The 23,871-nt window shown below is 42.6% G+C and overlaps 2 protein-coding genes across 2 annotated transcripts in view; one reads left to right on the forward strand and one right to left on the reverse strand.

Annotated features, from left to right (window-relative positions):
* Window positions 1-15,139, forward strand: part of pkn3 (protein kinase N3) — a 32,169-nt gene extending 17,030 nt beyond the window's left edge. The window contains exons 11-22 of the mRNA XM_034133055.1: window positions 60-219; window positions 4,523-4,613; window positions 4,782-4,843; window positions 8,731-8,800; window positions 9,039-9,130; window positions 11,498-11,674; window positions 11,751-11,813; window positions 11,907-11,983; window positions 12,208-12,350; window positions 13,204-13,311; window positions 13,400-13,480; window positions 14,197-15,139. Coding sequence (XP_033988946.1) covers window positions 60-219; window positions 4,523-4,613; window positions 4,782-4,843; window positions 8,731-8,800; window positions 9,039-9,130; window positions 11,498-11,674; window positions 11,751-11,813; window positions 11,907-11,983; window positions 12,208-12,350; window positions 13,204-13,311; window positions 13,400-13,480; window positions 14,197-14,397 — 1,325 coding nt within the window. The 3' untranslated portion in view covers window positions 14,398-15,139. The remainder of the gene's footprint in view (window positions 1-59; window positions 220-4,522; window positions 4,614-4,781; window positions 4,844-8,730; window positions 8,801-9,038; window positions 9,131-11,497; window positions 11,675-11,750; window positions 11,814-11,906; window positions 11,984-12,207; window positions 12,351-13,203; window positions 13,312-13,399; window positions 13,481-14,196) is intronic.
* Window positions 15,117-23,859, reverse strand: zdhhc12b (zinc finger DHHC-type palmitoyltransferase 12b). Its single transcript, XM_034133057.1, has 5 exons — window positions 23,127-23,859; window positions 22,809-22,948; window positions 22,340-22,432; window positions 18,956-19,122; window positions 15,117-17,043 (listed from the first exon to the last, which is right to left on the reverse strand). The coding sequence occupies exons 1-5, from the start codon at window positions 23,221-23,223 to the stop codon at window positions 16,728-16,730; spliced, it is 813 nt and encodes a 270-aa protein (XP_033988948.1). The 5' UTR covers window positions 23,224-23,859; the 3' UTR covers window positions 15,117-16,727.
* Between the last annotated feature and the right edge of the window lie 12 nt (window positions 23,860-23,871).

Raw genomic sequence — 23,871 nt, forward strand, 5'->3', positions numbered from 1 at the left:
GCTTGCATTTTAAAGCCTTTGAGTATACAGTTCTGATCCATCTCTTTTTTTGTCTTCAGGGAAGGACTTCCTGCGTGCGGCCCAGATGAACATGAACTTTGCTACGTGGGGCCGTTTGATGATGAGCATCCTGCCCCCCTGCAGCTCCCTGGAGCCCATGAGCCCTCCCTTAGCTGGCCATCTCACTGGCCCCCCATCAGCAAACACTTCCCCGCCACGGTAAGACTCTGTGGGCCAGAAACATCTCTCTGACACAGCTGTGACAACGCTGTCACAAAAGTGGCCAATTATTGTCTTTGCTCAGCTTTCCACTGGGGAGGGCTGAGAGTAACTCGCTGACCTGCATTTAGAGTTAGGAGAGCAAGACACGCTGGTTTGTCACAAAAAGTGTAGTCGAGCGACATACACAGACTGATTTTGAGGCAAGTGATGACGATTTTTATGAGAAAAGGTTTGTATCCACCAAGCCAGAAACCCAGGGGACTGACTCATGTCCAAAAGAGACACAGGAGGCTTGAACTGAGACAGATGACACTAACACTCAGACAGGAAAGGGAGCAGAAGGTCAAAATAGACGCTGTCCCCAAAGAGAAAGGAAGAGACCTCAGTATTTAGAGGACTACGAATGTAAAGTACAGTGTGACGACCATAAGTATGTATTAGGGCTGTCAAGTTAACGCGTTAATAACGCGTTAACGCAAAAAAAAATTAACGCCACTAATTATTTTAACGCGATTAACGCATGTGTATTTTTTGTCCTCGGCCGCCGTAGTTTCAGAGCGCATCGAGTTTAAAATACCATCTACAAGCTGATGCTGACAGCCCCGCTCCTGCTGCCCGCTTGTGGCAGACCACACTTCCACGCTCACCGGCAGGCCCGGACTGGCCATCGGGAGGACCGGGAGGGTGTGTGTATGTGTGGCGCGAGCGAAGCACACCTTACGTGTTGTTGTTAGCATCTGGTGCTAGCTAGCTGAGCTAACGGATATAAGGAGCTGTTTCAATGAAAACAGAGGAGCGACATTTCGCCGACAACTGCGCCGAGCACTTGACTTTATGCAGGTAGCCAGACAGCACACTCAGCACGGATAGTGCCGCAACACAGCTCATACACACAGGCATATATGCCTTGAGCTGCACATAGCTCCAACGATCCTCCACATTCACTCACACACACACACACACACACACACACACACACACACACACAGGATTGTATGAGAGAGCTTCCAGGTTGAATTGAGGCGAATATTTGTAATGTTCAGAGGTTGTTGTGTTTAATATTCATGAGAATATTTGTCATTGTTCAAATGATAATAAACAAACATATAAAGCATAGTTGTACACTCATATGTTGATAAGAGTATTAAAAACTTGAAAAATATCCCTCTAAGGTACATTTAGAACAGATAAAAAATGTGCGATTAATTTGCGATTAATCGCAATTAACTATGGACAATCATGCGATTAATCGCGATTAAATATTTTAATCGACTGACAGCCCTAGTATGTATATATTGACTACTGCTACAGAGTAATGTGTAATGTACCAAACACCTTTAAAGAGGCCATGCGTCAAAACTCTGGACTGATGCTATGCAGGAGGAAATGAATTCTCTTAAGGCCCGGACACACCAGCCCGATTTTGGGAGTCAGAGGCCGTCAGAGGCCGTCAGAGGCAGTCGCGGCGCCCTACTCAGGTTTGTGTGTCCCGCACCGTCGTCTCTTTACGGCACCTTTTCACACCTCCCGACGCCTCCCGCGGCCGATTCAACATGTTGAATCGGCCGCGGGAGGTCAGAGAAAGTCGGGACAAGCAATCACTCTGATTGGCTGTTCACACTACCGCTGCCTGCTGGTAAGGACAGTTATTGCCACTCGTCGACTGAAGTATTTGCGGTGTGTTCGTAGGCGGGCGGCGTAGGCAGGCGACGCAGGCGACGTAGCTGACGTAAAAGTCGGGACGCCTTCGGTACGCGTTCTTTGGTCTCAGGTGGGTGTGTAGCGGCCTTTAAGGAAAATGACACATTCACATTGACCACACTACCAGAGGGCAAAAATGCAGTGGGGGGTAGCTGGGTCTATACAATCAAAGAAAACACAGAAAAGATTGAGATATATAAAGCCAGATGAACGGTTTTGCACAAAACCCAGCTGATCACTGTGTCTACAGTAAAGGAATAGAAAATGAGAGGATCATTCTGATTATTTGGGTGGATGACTTAGTTATCGCAGCTAATGATATTCACGCAATTAATACTGTGAAAGAAATGTTGAGCACAAAATTCAAAATGAAGGATCTTGGGAAACTTAAACATTTCCTAGGCATTGACTTTACTCAGGAAAAAGGAGAAATAAGGATGAGTCAAAAGAAATTCATAACAAAAATAGTGGAAAAGTTTGGTATGAATGACTGTAAGCCAAGGTCCACCCCGTGTGAACAGAAACAAAACTTTGATGATGATGGTGAAACTGTTGATGCAACACAATATCGTGAAGTGGTAGGCAGCTTAATATATTTAATGACATCTACACGGACTGATCTAAGTTGGATAGTCAGTAAACTGTCACAGTATTTTTCAGAGCCAAAAGAACAACACTGGTTAACTGCTAAACATGTATTGAGGTACTTAAAGGGCACAATTAATCAGGAGCTATGTTTTAAACAAGAAGAAAAACTGAAACTTGTTGCATACTGTGATGCGGATTGGGCAACAGACCAAAATGACAGACGGAGTATAACAGGGTACTGTTTTAGTCTAACTAGCAATGGGCCTGTTATTTCTTGGAGATCAAAGAAACAGCAAACAGTAGCTTTGTCGACATGTGAGGCAGAGTACATGGCACTGGCTGCCACCGCACAAGAGAGTTTGTATCTTGTGCAGCTAATAGAGAGCATGGATAGTGAGGGTCAATATACTCCTGTGAACATCTTTGAAGATAACCAGGGTGCGCTCTATCCAAGAACCCAGTATGTTGTCAACGATGTAAACATGTGGATATCAAGTATCATTTTGTTCGAACTGTACTGAGTGATAACATGATAACCATTGACTATTGCCCTACAGCGGATATGGTTGCTGATATTTTCACTAAGCCAGCAACAAAGGTCAAAAGTGAGACATTTGTAAAGTATTTGTTTGGAATGTAAATAACCCCAGAAGTTTCAAACACTGTGTTATTGTGCAAGTGTACAAGGTGTTTAGATTTGAATTAATGTTGAGAATTTGTGCAGTATAGAGTAAGTGGGGGTGTTGAATTATGAATTGTAATATATGAATTTGTTTATTTAATACTCTTATACTAATCACTTCCTGTATTCCCGTGATAAAAGGGACATGCGCAATAAAACGTGTCACTTCCGGTTGAAGCAAAGCTGACAGTGTATGTGTGTATTTATTCCTCTGTCACGTTAAACTATGTTCACGGTATTCCTGCCCTAAAATCATGGCATCGTCAACAATAACAATATGTCAACTTTATTCATAATTTCTAACCATACAATATTCTGTATACTTCATTTCTTTGTTTACTTTGTATTATCATTTTTCACAGTGCAAACCAAACATATGTACAAACAAAAAGTATTTATAACCAACCTAAGTACACAAAATGAAGAAAAAAAAATAAAGATAAATAATGACAATAAAGAAAAGAATACATAAAGAAAGGAGTAGGAAAAGGAAAGACAAAAGGAGGATGTTAGATAGGATATTGTGATATTTGATCAGCTCAAGTTGTTCTGATGTTGTGGGGAGGACCCAGCTCTGGATGTAGTGCAGGAGAGGACAGCAGGTTTGATTGAAGTGGTTTAGATTGTCATACTTTATTTAGACTCAATCCAATGATGATCAATCCGTTGCTAAAACAATGTCCCCTACAAAAGCACCATTCCTGTTGTTTGAGTGATCATTGCTTACAAATGACTCTTGTTTCTTTCACTGCACTTTATCTGACCCACTCCATTCACCGTCACCCAAAATAGACTTTAAACTGTTTTTTTCCCTCCTTTTTTGAACATTAAATCTACATCTAAAATCTTTTTAAAAACAAGTGCATAACTTTTGCCATGAATTTTTATACATAACAAATATACATCTGTATATCTATGAAAAAAGATAAGAGGACATGATTAATGAGTAAAAAGAAGTAAAGAACATGACATTATTTTCAAACTGTAGATCCAAAGTGACATATCAGTGGGCACTGTTAGGAGTTAGTCCCTCATGAGAACAGGAGGTTCTTATATCTTGTGCTTTGAGACTGTAACTTTAGTGTAAGTGCAGACAGACTCTGTTCTCAGTGTTGGTTACTTTCACTTGATACATGTGTTTTCTTTGTGTGGACGTTTGACAGGCTGACCTGCCACATACTGGACTGTAAAAAGATTTGGTTGTTAATTTGTTAACATCACTAATGCTTAAAGAAATGAATCTAAGTAAATAAAGATGCATCACTGAAGATAACTAAACTAAGAGCAGCCATAAGGCAGCACTTAAGTAACCTCTTCCTCTTGTTTCAGAGATGCTGCTGTGCTGGGGCTACATTTCCCTGAAGAGCAGAGCAGCCCATCTCCACATCGCTCAAGAAAGCACACTAAAGAATCTCCAGGGGTGAACACTTCTACATTATTATGTTATAATTGCCAGTAAAATAAGGGATTAATAGCAGATAATATTTACTTTGTTTAAATATAGTGGTGTGTCCTGTTTCTCTCTTAAAATCAATGTCTTTGTTTTTATTTTGTTTTCATGCGTTTCTTTAATTCTATTCCCTGACAGTGTCCTAGTGAGAACAAGAGCCCGAAGCCCAGGAGAAATCCCTCAATTCATCCCCCCCCACAGTAAGTCCTACTGAGAGGGTATATCCGCTGTAAAGGTCCCCTATTATACTCTTTTTCATCAATATATTCCAGGTCTCAGATATATACAGAACATGTCTCTGATTGGCTGAAACACCAAACAGATCATTGCAGCATCCCATAATCCCCTCTGTTTCAGCCCTGTTTCAAAAGTGCTGATTCTGTGTCTTTAGCTTTAAATGCTAATGAGCTGCTGCTGGCCACGCCCCTCTGTGAAGTGATTGGTTAAAAACATTGTGACATCACAGAGTGGCCAACATCTGATCAGCTCATTTTCAGACAGGTTTTTATATAAATGGATTGTGGTGGAAATGAATGTATTTCCTGGTGAGAAATGAAAAGCATTCAGACTTCTCTCAAATTTTTAACATTTATTACAAAAGGAACAAGAACAATGATTGAACACAAACAGAGCAGTGGTATACTGCTCAGCTGTACAGGGACAGAGTTCCTCTGCCGCGTAGGCCTGGGGAAGTCTGACCCCATCTCCTTCTGTCCAGCAGGCTTTTATGCACCCAAGCTCCATAGGCAGGCACTGCTGTTGAAGGACACATATAGGCGCGTCACTTCTTCTTCTTCTGCTTTGGGTTTACTGGCAGGCCGCAAACAACTTCACGGCGAGTACAGTAGGTGGCGGTATGCACCTTAAAGTTGCAATCCGCCAGAAAACCGAGAGAAGAAGAAGAACCTCCCGCGTATACTGCCACGCCCACCTGCTGTATATGAGGCGTCTGGTTACCTTCCGACCTCAGACATGAGCTTCGTCTGAGTTATTTAAGCAAACACAAATACAGATCGTCGACCAGTCAAATGCAATAGCAATGCTGATACGGAAGCGAAGGCGGTTAAGAAGGATTGACAAAAGGATTGGACGACGACATGCACACGCTATGGATTGCGTAACCTGTGTGAAATGAATAAACTGTTCCAGGTGTGTCGTATGCACAGTAAATAGGCTCAGCAGTTAACACACCTTTTATTATATATCCTCCTGAGAGCAACTGCATCCGTCTGCCATGAACCCTACAGAAACCTACGTGTTAGTTGTGGCCCATAGTGGCCTCCATTTGTGTCGTGTAAAATGGGGGAAATAAAAAGTTAGCAAATCCCCATGTCCTCCTCAGAGGACATTCATAAAAACATTTAGTTTTAGGTCAAATCATTATTACACTGCTCTGAAACTCACTACACTAACTCCTAAGATGTTCCCTTACTATAATTAATTACAAATATTGAACTCACAACACTGGTAATTACAAACTTAACCATTTCTCTTTCTATAAATAGTGCTTGTGTTGATGGACGCCATTTTGAAATACAATGAAATTATCTTTTTGAAAGCCGCAATAAATAAAGCTTCGCCAGTTTATAACCGATGAAACATGATGGTATCAGAATAATCACTTACATGTGATGTATAGGATGCTACACAGGTCACTGTAAAGATAAAGTGTCAGGGGAGAAATAAGCAAGATACATTATCTGTTTAATCGCCATGTAGGTTCTCTTTTATTGCACACTCAAGACAATATCAATAACGGCATCACGCTGTCCCAGGTGTGTCGTATGCATGTAAATACAAGTTAAAAGTTTTAATGTAAATAGAAGTTAACATTTTCAATATAAAAGAAAGTGTCAGTAGTATCAAAACAATATAATAAGAGTGGCAATATATATATAATAACAATATACAATAGCTCAGCAGCAGACACACCTTAGTGCAAAGTGAAGTGTCAGTATTAATAACAGTGGCATATATATAATCACAATAATACAAAATTAACTGTCCCAGGTGTAGGCAATTTGGGGTGAAGTGTCTTGCCCAGGGACACAACGACATGCTGACTGCAGTGGGGTTTGAACCTGTGCCACACGCCTCCTTTTTTTTTTTATTGAAGGCCTGTTGGATTTAATCAGCTCGCTTAGCACTGCCAGAAGCCCAGCCTGAAAGGTATTTTGTTGCTCCACCTGGCGCGCCGACACCTCCACCTGGCACGCCGCCTTGTCAGCATGGCGCGGCATCACCATGAGCAGCTGGTCGTCCGATTCCTGGGCCTTGTGTGCATGCAGCAGCTGTTCGTCGTGCATCTCCTTGGCACGCAGGTCCTCATTCTCCTTGCTGACCGTGGGACGGCGGTCCATCGCCATGATGGTGTCAAGGAAGCTGTCATCGCGTGCCCGCTTTCCTCAGGAGAAATAAGCAAGATACAAGATCAGTTTAATCGCCTAGTAGGTTGTCAACAGAGACAACATTGGACATGGTGCAGGCAGGGACAGTGTACAAAATACAGGTGTAAAGTAGAAGATAAGATAGGATCAAATAATATCAAATAAAAAATAAATATCAAAGTGCCCTTATTTATTGTTTTGTGCTTAATGTATGCTTGAACTTGTTTTATAGGGATTAGTGGACATCAGTTAGATGCGTAACCTTCTTTCAAGGCCAGAGTAGTTACAGTGTAAGTGGATTGACATCTAACATAACATGGCTGAGTACAATTATAACAATCAATAAAAAAAAAGGAAAAATAAATTGAATTTCAATTACATTTTTACTTAAATGTGCAAAATATTAGAACATCAGTCTTTGTGGCATGCAGGTAATCAACTGTTTAAGCTTTAAGTTAGTGAAGCAAATTACAGAACATTGCACACTTATTCACAAGTCAAAACGTTTTCATAGCGGCTGAGAATAGCTAGCTAGCTAGATGTTGTTCGCCAGCTTGGAGTCAGCCTGCTAACAGTGTTAGCCAGCATGGCTAGCTCGATCTACTGAGCAAATAAAAGTACATCTGAGACCAGTATTGTGCAGATTAAAACAGTGCAGTGCATGTATTTTATTTTACCATCGTCGTCGTCCCGGCATGACTTTGCGCTGTGGACGGTTCCCAGGCCGGCTAACTTTGCTGAACAACGGAAACTGCCTTCAGTAGAAGCTTCTGGATCACGTCCTCCGAGTAGATCGCCAGAAGCACCGACACATCCTCATCACTCCACCGCTCCGATGATTTATTTAGTGTTGCCATAATAACTGCTTTCACAAAAGTAATCTCTTCGTTGGTGCGCTGCGCTGAGTTTAATGCGAACAAAACAATGGCGGCGAGCAAAACCTTTTCAGAGATTTACGGGGCGTGGTTTGCATTCCGCCCAGCCAATCAGACATATGAACCTTTTTCTCCCACGAAAGTCCCTGCTCTCTAGCAGGGACTGAAAAGCGGGTAAAAATGGTTCTGATGAACTAATTTAGTTCCTGGGGCTTTTTGGTGTGAACGCAAATATATCGTAGTTCTGATGAACTATTGTGGGAAAAGTACTCCGGTGTGAACGCGCCATAGCCATAAGCTGGACCCCTATCCTTGGAGTCCCACGTTAGAACAGCTTTACCCCCACCCTTAAGTCTCACATTAGAACAAACAAACCAAAGGTCGCTGTCCATCTGTACATTACTGGAACACTACACTTACATAATCATGAGTGGTCACATGCATAGACCTAAAGAAAATGAAGATGAAGGCTCACCAAATGAATTTCCCTTTACATGGATCAGAACAAAAAGAGGGGTTTTGGTTCCTGAGACTTTCTGAGACTATTAACACAGAGGAGACACATATTTATGTATGAAAGACATGACAAAGGGACTTTTGCATAACAGGTGACCTTTAATATATTTTTTGTATATTAAGTTTAAACTGTAAAATGATACATAATACATTTACCACCCTAACTTTGGCCTTTCTTCTTTGTTATGCATGATGCCATTAAAGACCCTTTTTATTTATGATATGATCGTGGAGGACACAGAACTATTAGAAAATGATCAAAATGGGTGAGGAGTTCTTCAATCTGTGCTCTTTTGCACTTTCTTGCAGCATGGACCAAGGACTTCACATGCGAGACTTCAACTGCATTTCAGTCCTGGGGAGAGGTCACTTTGGTAAGGTACGCATCTACTCTCCTTGTTCTACCTGTAGAAGTGTCCAGAGCAGAACCAAAGATCTGAGTCAGGGAGAAATTAAGGTAAAAGGTGTCAATCTCATCTTCCCCAGTCCAAGTCCCTCCAGAAACCTCCCTCCCTCCCTCCCTCAGCCCCTGTCTGTACTCTGTAATGTTAGAAATGTTTAAGATATGAAGGTTGAGTTGCATTCATATTGCCTCTGTATCTTGTAACTGATGAAAGGTGCTGCTGGCAGAGTATAAGAAGTCCAGCAAGCTGTGCGCCATCAAAGCCCTGAAGAAAGGAGACATCATGACACGTGACGAAGTGGACAGGTGAGCATTTCTTCAACATGAAACGTTAAATATAATTCTAGTGTCAATGCCGCTGGTAACCTTAGTGTTTCTAAAGAACCGTGAGAAGCTGCTTGTGAACTGGCTCTGTTCACTATGCTGTGAGCTGTTCATGGGACAGAGACGGGATTGAAATGAGAAGTACTTCATATGATATTAAAGCAACCATCAAAGGATTGTTTATATATAGATGTATTTTCTAGTATTTCCAACATTCTCATTATTAGATGTTTTAAACTTTTTGAAATTTAAAAAGTTTAAACGCAATGTTATACTGTTATAATATGCAATACTATTACAAAAGCAAGCCTGTTGAGGTCTATCTGAAGTGTTGCATTTACAATAATGTGAGCTAATTAACTGTGTGTGTGTGTGTGTGTGTGTGTGTGTGTGTGTGTGTGTGTGTGTGTGTGTGTGTGTGTGTGTGTGTGTGTGTGTGTGTGTGTGTGTGTGTGTGTGTGTGTGTGTGTGTGTGTGTGTGTGTGTGTGTGTGTGTGTGTGTGTGTGTTGAAAGCCATAGAAGGGTCCTGTAGGAATGTATTTTTCCAGTGGGTTGATGGTCAGTGGTGTTAATGTTTACATGTTGCCATGGTGATCTACCCCAATAAGAAAGGCTTTGGCTTGGTGAAAACCGAGATTAGCCCAAGGATAACTGGATAACCCAATATTGTCACCTCGCTGCAGAGCGTTGTCTGAGAACGTAACTTAAACAATCATTCATGATCCTTTCTTGCATTAAATACGTTGTTCTTTAACCTGCATCTTTATCAATAGTAGAATAAAGACAATAAGTCTGCTTTAAAGCATGCATATCGCCTTAAAAGCTGTGAAAAGGGGAAAATATGTGAGGTTACCTTCTCGACTATAACTGGGTATTGATATTGGTAACTGAGGTCAACGTTAAAAACACCTGGGGAAAGATTTGACACACACCTCACCAACATGAACTATATCAAAGCGACTCAGCATGTATTACATCTTCAGTGTGTTCACCAGCTTGAACCACTGGCTACTGCATAACCACACCATGATAAAGCTGTTTTTAAATGTTCACTGTCATCATTACAAGCATGTTCTCTCTGCAATTTTACATCATAACATAAAACTGAACTGCAAAAAATGGCTGTTTTATACTCAAGAGTCCTCTCCTGCTGATGTTCAGGTGTATATCAGTATGTAGTGTCTCTACTTTAAAGAGTCCTCTCCTGCTGATGTTCAGGTGTATATCAGTATGTAGTGTCTCTACTTTAAAGAGTCCTCTCCTGCTGATGTTCAGGTGTATATCAGTATGTAGTGTCTCTACTTTAAAGAGTCCTCTCCTGCTGATGTTCAGGTGTATATCAGTATGTAGTGTCTCTACTTTAAAGAGTCCTCTCCTGCTGATGTTCAGGTGTATATCAGTATGTAGTGTCTCTACTTTAAAGAGTCCTCTCCTGCTGATGTTCAGGTGTATATCAGTATGTAGTGTCTCTACTTTAAAGAGTCCTCTCCTGCTGATGTTCAGGTGTATATCAGTATGTAGTGTCTCTACTTTAAAGAGTCCTCTCCTGCTGATGTTCAGGTGTATATCAGTATGTAGTGTATCTACTTTAAAGAGTCCTCTCCTGCTGATGTTCAGGTGTATATCAGTATGTAGTGTCTCTACTTTAAAGAGTCCTCTCCTGCTGATGATCAGGTGTATATCAGTATGTAGTGTCTCTACTTTAAAGAGTCCTCTCCTGCTGATGATCAGGTGTATATCAGTATGTAGTGTCTCTACTGGGACATGTCTCCATGCTTTAATGTTCAAAAAGCTCTTTATTGTTCTCATACTGCCTGTGCTGCAGCACCTCTTTTCACCCTCTGTCTGAAATCAGAGCCCAGTCTGCTCTGATTGGTTAGCTGGCCGGCCGGCTCTGTTGTGATTGGTCAATCGCTTCCAGATGTCCCGCCCCTTAGACTATCACGTACAATGTGTTGGAGCGCTAGCTAATGGAAGTGCAAGTGTTTCATAGTGATGTCACTATGTTACGGAAATAAACAACGGAGTCCATAGATGAGAGCAGCGCTACGTCATTTCCTAAAAAGCTGTGTATGAGAGAAACTCCCTCTGGAGGGAACACAGGGATTTTAGCCTTTGCAGACCATTTACATGCACAGAAACCTATAGAACACACTACAGGAGAGGGAACACTCCAAAACTCATAAAAAGGCCCCTTTTGAAATGATAATAAATAACTGAGTGATACAAAGACCCAGCATTTTCATTAATAACCAGCTCTTAATAAGTGAAGGTGTATAGTCATAATGAAAGTCAAGTGTATAATACAGCATTCAGGAATGTTTGACCCTCCACTTGTGTGTGTTCAGCCTGATGTGTGAGAAGAGGATCTTCGAGGTGATCAACACCTCGCAGCATCCGTTCCTGGTGAACCTGTTCGGCTGCTTCCAGACTGCAGAGCACGTGTGCTTCGTCATGGCCTACTGCCCCGGAGGAGACCTGATGACACACATCCACGCCAGCATCTTCACAGAGAAGCAGGCGCGGTGAGCACACACACTCCTATCAGGGACCAAGGCCCAAATACAGGACGGAGCGTCTATTAATAACTGTCTCTTTTAGGTTTTATTCTTCCTGTGTGCTGCTCGGCCTGGAGTTTCTACACCAAAACAAAATAGTTTACAGGTAAGTCCTTCTCTGGCTGCTTCAGGAAACGTCTACGTTGTTCCTAGCTGCACTTCAGAAGCGTGTGTGTGTGTGTGTGTGTGTGTCCTTCAGGGATCTTAAGCTGGACAACCTGCTGATGGATGCAGATGGTTTTGTCAGGATAGCAGACTATGGCTTGTGCAAAGAAGGTGAGAACATTATTATGCTCCAGTAAAAGTCAAACTCATTCTCTTATGTCATGTAAACGTTTTTCCTACAGCACAAGGCAATAAGTCCGCAGTGTATCCGTATCATAGTTGGAACAGAAGTGTAGAGGACAGGATTGTGTGTGCAGGGCTGCAGGCTTGAAGTGTGAACACATTGTTTTGTTTCAGTCTCCTTCTTTAATAACTGGTGTGTGTGTGCTGTGCAGATATGGGCCACGGGGATCGCACCACAACATTCTGCGGCACACCAGAGTTTCTTGCCCCAGAGGTGCTGACAGACAACAACTACACCCGCAGTGTGGACTGGTGGGGGCTGGGGGTCCTCATCTATGAGATGCTGGTGGGGGAGGTTAGTACAGACCTCCAATAATCAGCAAACTGAAGGATGCGATGCAAAGCAGGAAAGTGTTCAGGGAGCACCAGGCTCTCGGTGGAAATGTGATAACTAGGAATAATACAGTGACATATGACGTCCTTTACGGAGATATGCTGAGCAAACAGCTGCACATTCACACATCCAACAGATACAGGTCCCTGCCTTATGGTCTAGTTAGTACACGTTTTCATCTTTTTATAAATATTATGCAACCTAGTCATCAAATCATTTCAACTAAGTTTGAGAAGATATCTCAATCCGGCCCAGATTGCAGACGCATCACAAATGAACACAGAGAACAAGAAATCCTCTTCAGGTCAGACCTCTTTGCCCACATGCAGCTTAACAACACATCTAACAATTCAAGGGACACGAGAAGGTGAAATGGGTATGATAATAATAATAAAATAAATAATGATCCCTCTCGGTAAAATAAAGGAAGACATAGGACAAAATGAATAAATATAATCAAATAATAAAGCTTATTTAAAAAAGGCAAGCTGCAGGTAGAACCACAACTACATATTGAAAATGGATTCAGAAATCACGAGTTCTGAAGTGTGGACACTGGAATGAAGGAAGGAGGGATCTCTTTGCTGACAGAACAAGAACAGCGATCATGAACTATTTCAATGTGTTTATGCACATGTGATTATTGTTTTAAGACGGACTGGTCAAATGTGACCCTCTCCTTTAATATACAGGAAGTGCAGCAAAGTTTGCCAAGACCTGTAGACTGCTTTTGAATGTGTGTCCTGTGTTTAGCTCCAGTAGACTCACAGTAACTCAGGTGATCCACCACTTCATCTGCTCTCTGTTCCCTCAGTCTCCTTTCCCCGGTGACGATGAGGAGGAGGTGTTCGACAGCATCGTCAACGATGACGTGTGCTTCCCCCGCTTCCTCTCCCCTGACGCTGTGTCCCTCATGCAGAAGGTTGGCTTCCTATCACATATTCCCTCCAGTTTTCTCCTGATGTGAGCGCTGTGTGTACTGACGGCTCTCTCTGCTCTCTGACTTCCAGCTGCTGCAGAAAGCTCCTGAGATGAGACTTGGAGGGGGAGAGGGAGACGCCTCGGAGATCAAAAGACACAAGTTCTTTCAGGTGAGGATCCAGGAGCTGCTGACCTCCTCACTCTGAAACTCCTTCTCCTCTTCCTTTACAAAACATGTCTCTGGGCAGCTGCTCTTTAGCGCTCCAACTCCAGACCAACAGCTGTCTCCAGTTCCAAGCAGGAAGAGTTGATTCACTTGGGGGGGGGAAACTTAGGACCTTTTTATGAGAAAGATATTGGACTTGTGGACAAAGAGTTGGTTAGTTTGTCATCAGATCACATGGGTTATGTTTCCATTAGCAAGAAACCTGATGCATGGAACCCTACAGCACTCCTGATAGAACTAAAACCTCTGAGGGAAGTGATTTTCAAATGAAAGAAATCCATTAGGATGACTTCACATGCATTAACATGAGGATGTCAGCTAAAGCGAGCAGTAGAAGTGAAAACAGAGGAATTCTCAGTTAAAAAAAAGCAAACAAGTAAAAGCAGTGGACAGTCAGTGGATGTGTGAGTGCCAGAAGAACTGAAACTATCATTTGAAGAGATGGAGATCCTCATCAGCTTTGAAGTGCCGTCCTGAGTGTAGACCTATCGTGAAAAAACGATTCACTGCAGATAAACTAAGTTAAAGAATGACATATGGTAGATAGAATCACTTATAGATGAATCTCAGTCCAAAGATAACTTGAATGTGCCGTTACAGAGATGACAGGAATGTAGATGTTGAATGGTTGCTGTCAGCTGACTGTGTGTTCTTGGACAGGGGATGGACTGGAGCGCTCTGCTGGCCAAGAAGCTGAAGCCCCCCTTCCTGCCGGTCATCAGAGCGCTGAAGGACGTCAGTAACTTTGACGAGGAGTTCACCCGTCTCAAGCCCGTCCTCACCCCCCCACACACCCCCTGCATCCTCACCGCCGAGCAGCAGGACATCTTTGCTGACTTTGACTTCTCTTCCATGAGTTGACCGAAGACACTGTGCTGCCACATGTTTACAACAACTTTTATTGGCCATAAAGTGCTTCTGATTCATTGGAAGCTGAGAAACTACATTTGTGCCGATTTCCTGTCCGCAGTTCCAGGTGCCATCACTCTGGCTGTCAGTGGCTTGATCCTGCACACACGCTGCAGAACTCACTCCTTTTCACGCCTGCTCAGTTGGATTTCATGATACAGAAATGATTTTTTAACATGTTTTGTCTCTGCCAAATTCATTTTGAACTGATCATGCCGACTATTTCTATCATGAAGCGGTAGGATCAGAAGGCTGAGCGTTAACAGTTCACACTGCATGGAATCAGTGCACTTTTTACAAATGAACATTTCTCCAGCCCTCTCAATCCAAAGCACTTAAGTGTTCATGTTTGTGATCTTAATGAAGAGACTTGTCCCTAAAGGCCAAAGCATTACATTCTATTACACAGCAGTTGACCTTTTGCTGTGTAATAGAAGCATTATACGTCCATCTGTTGTTAGCCTCTAATGTGTTGGGATGTCACATAATGAAAATAGCGCATTTGTCAACTGAAGTTCTTTTGCAGATTTCTCCGTCAATACAACTGTCTTTGTTATTTTTAAAGAATACAATCATAATGAAAATGTTTATATAGAATAAACCAGCCTATGTGTAAAGTGTGAACAACTAGAAGGAAATATAAATGAATAAATGTAAGTCTGCTGGAAAACTCTTCATTAAACATTTATTTATCCATGTGTAGAGTCATTTCAAAGCTATAAAAACATTGCATTACAGTATTGCATATCATTCAGAAGTACACAACATGGATTAAATGTTCATTAATATAAACCAGAGCTGTCAGTCCATATGGAGGTAATGCATTTATCCAACACTACTGCTGTACATTGAACTCGGCATCACAAGTATTGCTGTCTTACAGGTTCCTATTGCACGAGACATACCATCATGTACTGCTGCTCCACAGTACTCATTCAGTTACTCCATTCAATAGCCATATCAAAATGTCAATACATTTTCTCATTCAAAATAGTTTAAAATGATGTACAATATAAAATATCTTGAAATGCTGTCCATTGAAAGTCATTCTGTACATCATGGATTCAATGCTAGGAACAATTCAGCACAGTTGAACTAGCTTCACTTCAAACTGCTTTGAAAATAGATAGAAAGATCAGGTTTGTCTTTTGAAGCAACTGGACCCTGTCAAACCTGTGCAGAATACAGATGACTCAGCAATTTATCACAGAAAAACAAAATCAAAAAGAAGATATCCACAATAAAAACAACAAACGTACAAAATGTATTCTCCAACGTGTTGATCAGGATGAGTGCACAGATACGAATCTGGATTGTCTACACATGCACCTAAAACAAGTATATATTAATCATGTTTATGCAATATTGGACATGTATTCAAAGTAAACTTAAAAAATGATTAACAGTCCATTAGTCATGTTTACAATGTTTCACAGTAAGAACACAAGTACTCCAGGAGATTTTCACATAAATGTTTCAGAGGAGTATGCAGGAGTGAGGGGGGGGGGGGGGGGGGGGGGGTGAATGTGGGAAATAAACAGCAAGCATGAGTCAGCAGAATCACATAGTTAGGTACCTGTCTCTGTGGACATGGTACTGTATACTTGAATGGTTGTAAACAATTGTTAAATAAAGGCTGTAGTGCTGGTAACCGGTTGTCCACGCGAGACATCTATCTGTTGACAGCCACTTGGGGGAATGAGGGGGAAACAGGAAATGTGCAACACCGCAGCGATTATCACTGAGAGGAAACGACAACAGGGAATATAAAAGGTAAACTGCACACATAGAATAGCTGCCAGCACTGTGAACCTAGAAATGTTGAGTACCCAAAAGTCTTATGTTAGAAAATGTATAGTAGCGGTCCCCAGCACATGTCAGATGCTAACTTGCATATGTTGGGCAATTTGCACAATTAGCATTAGCTAAAACTTAACAAATCGACTCACAGAGAGTACAAATATGGCCACTTTCTGGTTAAGATTGCCATGGTTGATCGTGAAAATGTCAGAAATGGACTCAGCATCCTCAATCAGCCCCAGAACCACTCCAAAATGGCCCAACATATGTAAGTTAGCATCTGGCAGTTTCTATGTGCTGGGGACCCGTACTATACATTTCTAACATAAAACTTGGTGTACTCAACATTTCCGGGTCCATTATAGGACTCGAAGGGCTGGCAGACAGAGAAACAGGAAGAGTTCATTCCACAAAGTTGTGGTCACTGTTGGATCCCCAAACCCAAAAGTTGTTCTGTCAGTGTTCATGCTCGCCATGTGTTCCTACACCTGGTCGCTGCCCTCCCTGAAGTACACCTGCTCCCACACCACGGTCCCCCACACGCAATAGAAACCCCACAGATTGTGGAAGGTTCCGCGGTCGAAGGGGTTCTCGTCGGCGCCGCAGTGCTTCAGGTAGGAGATGCGGTGGCGCGACATGAACTCCCAGGTGGTGGTGTTGAGAGACACCAGGTAGAGGTGGGAGCCGAGCAGCAGCAGCACCACGAGAGAGAGCAGAGCCAGCAGCACGGCCACCACCAGCAGAACCCCGTCAGACCGCAGCCACTGCTGCCAGCTGGGGGCCGCGCTGAAGCCCGTCCTGAGGACACAACAGAGCTGTGTGATTCATCAGACTACACAACAAAAGGATACATTAGGAACGCCTTTTTCAGCCTTTTTTGCCCTGCAGTAAATCCAAACAAAAGATAACTTTTGCTGTATGGCCTCGAGCTCAATGTTTTTTTCTTTCTTTTGACCACAACCTATCTAGGCCTACTAGGCTCTTCATCTTGGTTAAAAGTTGGTTCCAGGACCCGGTTCAGTCTGCATTTTTCCTTTTCAAATATTCATTCATCGCTGTTACATTACATTACATGTCATTTAGCTGACGCTTTTATCCAAGACGTTCAATAAGTGCAAAAACCATAAAGACTCAAACTCCGAACAACAAGGAAAGTGCAGATATATTCACAGTTTTTTAGCTAGCTAAGTGTGTTAGGTCTAACTCTTAGTGTATTTTGCTCCTCTCAACGGTCCGTCACAGCGGGGGAGCTGTGATCCGGAAGAGCTGCGTGTTCTCCGTCAGCAGCAGCTGATCTGATCTCTGATCTCTCTCTCTCGTGTCCGGTTATACTTCACTCGCGTTTATGTCCAAATCTATCAGATCTAGCTAGTTCTAGTTAATTATATGACTGCCTGCTTATCAAAGGACCTAAACAATAAGCGTTGCTTGGCAACGGCTTGTGGCTGCAAAGTATAGTGCAGCATTATGCATATGTTTATATGAGGGGTCAAAATCCCATGCTCATAAAATGCTCATATCTTTTTTTTCTCTTCATTCCCCACGCCGCTACATACATAAATAAATAAATATACCAATTTTAGGAAAAGTAACAAAGTTTGAGCAGTGTGGGTTTTATATGAACAGAGTTACACATATTTCAAAACACGAAGTGTAATAACTGCAGGTGCCTCCCTGTCAGAATGACAAAGATCCTCAGTGAAGCACAAGCCCATGTTTCTCACTACATTGTAAGTATAACTTATTAAAAAGATCAGTTCAATGCAACTAATGTCGTCTTAGTGTTATTGCATGATGTTCAAATTGGTTTGCCATGAATTTAGTGATGGATTGTAAACATTTGAAATGTAGCATTTAAGTGTTTCTCAGTTACAATGTTGTTTTAATAAATCAGACACTGATGGTGCAGCGCTGTACTGTACCTCTTTATATAGGCTTTTTCCCCCTAACAAATAGTTGTTGCGCTGATCAGGGGGTACTTGACACTACGTTGCAGGCACTGACGCTCAACAATGGCAAATTATCTTCAGCAACTAAATAATATTAGGTGAAATTGGACAATTTCCCACGGCACACTTGACGATCTCTCAGGGCACACTGGTTGAAAATCACTGTATTAGGAGGGGTGGGAAAAAGAGACCAATATTGTGTTATCAGTGGATACATTGGACAGATTATTCAGCACAAAGGAAAACAACTTCCTCCTTAGCTTGGAGAACGTGGATAAAATCACTATGTTTATGGGAACATAAACCCTAACATTGGACACATTATACTTGGGGACAATGAACATGGGAAATTGTATGTAATGTAAAAGACGAGTACATGTTCAGGATATTGTTCACTGCATGTAAAAAAGGATCGTAATAGAAAGATACATTAGTACAAAAGCTTTAGGGCAGGCTTGATGTTATACAACATTTATCTCCCCAATAAGATCAGACTTTAGATGGAGGGCACCAACAGAGAGTCCCTGGTTCTCGGCTGCAGACACTGTAATGCATTGTTTGCTTTTCAGTCGAATGATATTCAAAGTTTGAGAAATAACGCTGTTAAAAATGCTGTTTTTCTTTTAATCAATGAATGTCAATGGGTATTGTTTTGAAAAAAATCATGATCTCAATAATGACTAGAATATTTGTTTTAAGGATTTGTGTCCTAATGCAGCAGAATGCTCAGTGTGGAGGGTGGTGTGAGGGTGTGTGCTCACCAGGCGATGTGCACCCCCCACAGCAGCACCAGCAGCTGCACAGCCAGGTAGAGCACGAACCAGCGGTGGTTCCTCTCCCCCACACAGTTCTCGATCCAGGGGCAGTGGTGGTCGTAGCGCCGCACACAGTGCTGACACGTCTGGCAGTGCTTCGACCGCATCGGCTGCTGCTTGGGAGTAATTTAGAGGAAACATCATTATTTGAATAAAATGAACATTCATGGCACTTTGAGTGCAGGCGTTAAGTTTAGCTGTTCTTCTGTCGTTTTTCGATGCCACTGTTGTGATGAGTCCGGGCTGAAGACAGTTAACATGATGTCTCTGTTTCACAGTCCTGCCATAGAAAGCTTCTCTAACAGAGATCTGTTCCCAGCGTTCAAGGCTCCACACCCTCAGAAAACAAACGTCAGGAATAAAGCAGGATTATCTCAGTGTGAGGACAGGAAACACTGCATACGGCAACAAAAACACAGACATATATCTGGATTATTCTTAGTTGGAATATTTAAAACAGATATAGACCTGGAATAAGGCTCAACATTTTCCTGCCCTTGTATCTGAGGTGTATTTGTTTGTATCCCCGTGGTTCTTCAACATCCATCCATGATGCAAGCTTGGGACTACCTGGAGCAGGATACACAGGATACAGTAGACCTGTTGTTGATCCCATAGAGCCATAGGATTTGTATTCATTATATTTTAAACAGATTGTCTGCTGTTAAAGCGTCTAAAAACTCAGTTAGTGCATTTTTCTTATATAGGTTAGTTTGGAATAATGAGCTCTACATAGGAAGGCATTTCTCTAACGCTTATCATTTAAAAATACATCTCAGTCAGATGAGTTTGTTGTTTGTGTGTGTTGGTATTTAAAGACCTGTCAATCATTTGAGAATAATATCAGGTTCAAATCTTTCAACTTCAGTTTGGATGATGGGTTGTGTTTTAAGTAGCTTGGATGTTACAGGTTAGAGACTTCGTACAGACATTTCTGACTATTTTATTCTTATAAAAATGTTTGTCTTGTTATTGTACTGTTGAGGAACATGTGACCTACGTTTTTAATTCATTGCATAACTACACCGTAGTTGTGTCTAAGACATGACAATAAACCTTTGAATCTTGAATCTCAAAGTCATAGTGAATACCTGTGGCGCTGTGTCATGTGACGCTCTGAGTTCAGGAGGAAGTACAGCTGTGTAACTGTGCTGCCTAGCAACACCTCTGTCATTCTATACCACTCATGTTAAAGTACTGTAGAACCTCAGGTGTCACCCGAAGAGCTCCACTGGATGCACAACACATGACAAATAACTGCCACGTACAGGCCATCAGTCCCACAGGCTCAGAAACAGCTTTTAGATTCAAATTCCTCTACTTCACAAGATGCTCTTTTGTCTTCTGTTTGCCCTTGCTTCACTTCACACACATCATCCAGGTCCATACATTAACAACGGAGCAATGATAGCTAACGTCTGTGAGATGTGGTTGAAAGCCCCAGAAAAGGTTAGTAAGTGGCCCTTCAGTTGAATGTTTTAGTTGTCAAACCACTTTTCCAGACCTCGCCTTCACACTCAAATTGAGGATTCAAATATATATATTAGAAGTATATTATATTATATTTCTTTTGAAAGTTGCAGTTCAAATAAGAATACTTAACCCACAAAATGATCAATTGTGAATCAATGACTCACTCCATGTTACTTAGAATGTTCCACGCATGACTCCAAAGTGAACAAAGGATCAAAAACAGTGAACATTCTTGATCATTTGAAGTAAAGGGGGACTCGTTCAAGGGGGACTTGTTCAAGGGGGACTCGTTCAAGGGGGACTCGTTCAAGGGGGACTCGTTCAAGGGGGACTCGTTCAAGGGGGACTCGTTCAAGGGGGACTCGTTCAAGGGGGACTCGTTCAAGGGGGACTTGTTCAAGGGGGACTTGTTCAAGGGGACTTGTTCAAGGGGACTTGTTCAAGGGGGACTTGTTCAAGGGGGACTTGTTCAAGGGGGACTCGTTCAAGGGGGACTCGTTCAAGGGGGACTCGTTCAAGGGGGACTCGTTCAAGGGGGACTCGTTCAAGGGGACTCGTTCAAGGGGACTTGTTCAAGGGGGACTTGTTCAAGGGGGACTTGTTCAAGGGGGACTTGTTCAAGGGGACTTGTTCAAGGGGGACTTGTTCAAGGGCGACTTGTTCAAGGGGACTTGTTCAAGGGGACTTGTTCAAGGGGGACTTGTTCAAGGGCGACTTGTTCAAGGGGGACTTGTTCAAGGGGGACTTGTTCAAGGGCGACTTGTTCAAGGGGACTTGTTCAAGGGGACTTGTTCAAGGGGACTTGTTCAAGGGGGACTTGTTCAAGGGGGACTTGTTCAAGGGCGACTTGTTCAAGGGGACTTGTTCAAGGGGACTTGTTCAAGGGGGACTTGTTCAAGGGGGACTTGTTCAAGGGGGACTTGTTCAAGGGGGACTTGTTCAAGGGGACTTGTTCAAGGGGGACTTGTTCAAGGGGGACTTGTTCAAGGGGACTTGTTCAAGGGGGACTTGTTCAAGGGGACTTGTTCAAGGGGGACTTGTTCAAGGGGGACTTGTTCAAGGCAGCCTCAGGGTGTTTCTCAATCGCAAGTACGCTTGCTTGGTAGCACAGCCGAGCCGAGCATCTTGCTTCAGAAGCGAGTCAAGAATACTTCCTGACATTTGGAAAACAAAGAGTGGAACAGGCGAGCAAGTGTGCAGGTGTGCGTCATATGAGAGGCCCCGCCTTACATCTTCCGCCACAGATTTGGGGAAATTGGTCCGTGCGCAAAGCACTGTGGGGATTTTAAGACCGCGGAGTCTACTCATGTGCAGCCTCGATATTTCTCCAAACGGAGTACGCCGGGCTCGGTAGATTTCCAAGTATGCTGGAGATTGGAACAGTACTTCGGCGGCACTCGATGACGTAGTATGCTTGAAATAGTGGCTCTGAAGCAGCTTTACTCGACATTGAGAAACACCCTGAGTGTATGAATGCTGACTTTTGTAGCGACTTGAGTATTTGCAAAGACATTTGTGCATAAACAGTCCTATTATTGGCCAATCTGAAGTGCCGACATTCAACTGGATACATGAGACATCGATTATTCTTTATCACTTGTGTTGAGTGTGCAAACAAATGTTTGATATAGTTTCGTTTTTGTTAAAGATGCCCACAGTTTATTTCAATTCAGACTCTTTTACGTGTCTTGATTCTTTATGTACCTTAGAGACGTGCAAAAAACGGTTTTTCTCTAAGAATTCATGCGAACAGGAGGTGAGTAATTTATATACAAATTGTTTATTTCTGATCAAAACCTGTGTGAATGCATATAGAAGTGTTCTGATTCTGATCAGCCTCATGTCAGCGAGGCGTACCTGCAGCAGGCAGTGTCCACAGCGCCGCTGTCTCAGGGACTTGGTGGTGGGGGGGATCATGTCCTGCTGCTCCTCAGTCACTCCCAGCGTGAACTGAAACAACACGAGAAAACATTTCAGTTCAAGCATGACCTATCAGAAAAAGCACCCCTTAATATAATTCAGACTCATAGGTGATGAAATCCTTCATTCAGATATTTTCAAATATTTTGCCTTCACCAAATATTATGCTTACTGCTGGACTAGTCCATATTACAATTCTGTTAATATTTTTGTTTAAATGTTCAGCCTTGGTTGCAAATTATGATTAAGATAATTTACAATTACAACCCCTAAACATGTGTCCCTATCAAACCTTATTTTAACCAGCAACATTTACTGGCTGCCTTTCCCAGTCAAAGCAGCTGCTTCTTTCACTGCTGATACTGAGACTGTGTGGGTGGAGATACATGTGAGGGTCATAAAGCACCTGCAGGTCTCTGTCCTCAGACAGGATGAAGCCGGGGTCCATGAGGGAAACAGCGAAGTAGAGCAGCACCGAGCCCAGAACCAGCAGCACGAACAGAACCGGCTGGACCAGCTGCCCCGTCTCCTCCTGCTGCCTCAGCTCTACACACATACACACCATAATAAGACACACTGAAGTCCTGCTGACAGATACCAGGCTCATACTCAGGCAGGTTTATTGTATAAAGCATGGTTTATAAGTTAATCACTTAACATTAACATGCAATGGACAGTAGCTTTCCTCCTCAGAGTAACGTTATAGTGTTATAGACAGGCTTACCTGTATCATGCAGGAAGAGTATGAGGGTGATGACCCATGTCAGAATCACATGAGCTGTCCTCACCAGGAACCCTGAGCCGAACACATTCTTGAACATGGTGCTAGCATGTTAGAGCCTCCATATCTCTGCAGAGGACCTGAGAGTTCGGCAGAGCCGTCAGTGTGTAGCGTCATTAGCCATGGCGTTAACATCAACAACTAGCTAACGGTGTTAACGTTCCTGAAACATCGAAGCGTCCTGTCAAAAAGCTAGCGTTAATGTCGCTAACAGCTAACGGCTGTACTGCGACCGCCGGGGGCGCTAACCCGTTTTGTTTCGTGTGACTGAGCCAAACACTGCATTAAATAAATAAGTCGAAAAACACTATTTTAGAATTCTCGCTCTGATGCATTTGTGTTTTGTTGTTATCCCTGTGCAGTCACAGCTGTGATTGGCCAGAGACGGTCACGAGACAGTCCAGGATAGGGTGGCCGGGAGGGACAAAAAGCCAGGACTGCGCATGATAGGATCCTGACCGTTCTGTGATTTCAAGCATGAAGCACACTGGTAACTGCGAGTAGTGGGATTTAGTGGTTAATGGATAAAACACACATCAACAGATACAACTATTATTATCTGTCAGAATATTGGATGTATTGTTAGAATGCCAGAAGCTAAAGCTGCATTTAAACGTATTATCCTTCACTATCCTCTAAGGAGGCGACATATCTTTACACACTTCAAAGCTGATATGGTGCACTATTT

Source organism: Trematomus bernacchii, unplaced genomic scaffold (genome assembly GCF_902827165.1).
Source record: "Trematomus bernacchii unplaced genomic scaffold, fTreBer1.1, whole genome shotgun sequence".
NCBI classification, from domain to species: domain Eukaryota; kingdom Metazoa; phylum Chordata; class Actinopteri; order Perciformes; family Nototheniidae; genus Trematomus; species Trematomus bernacchii.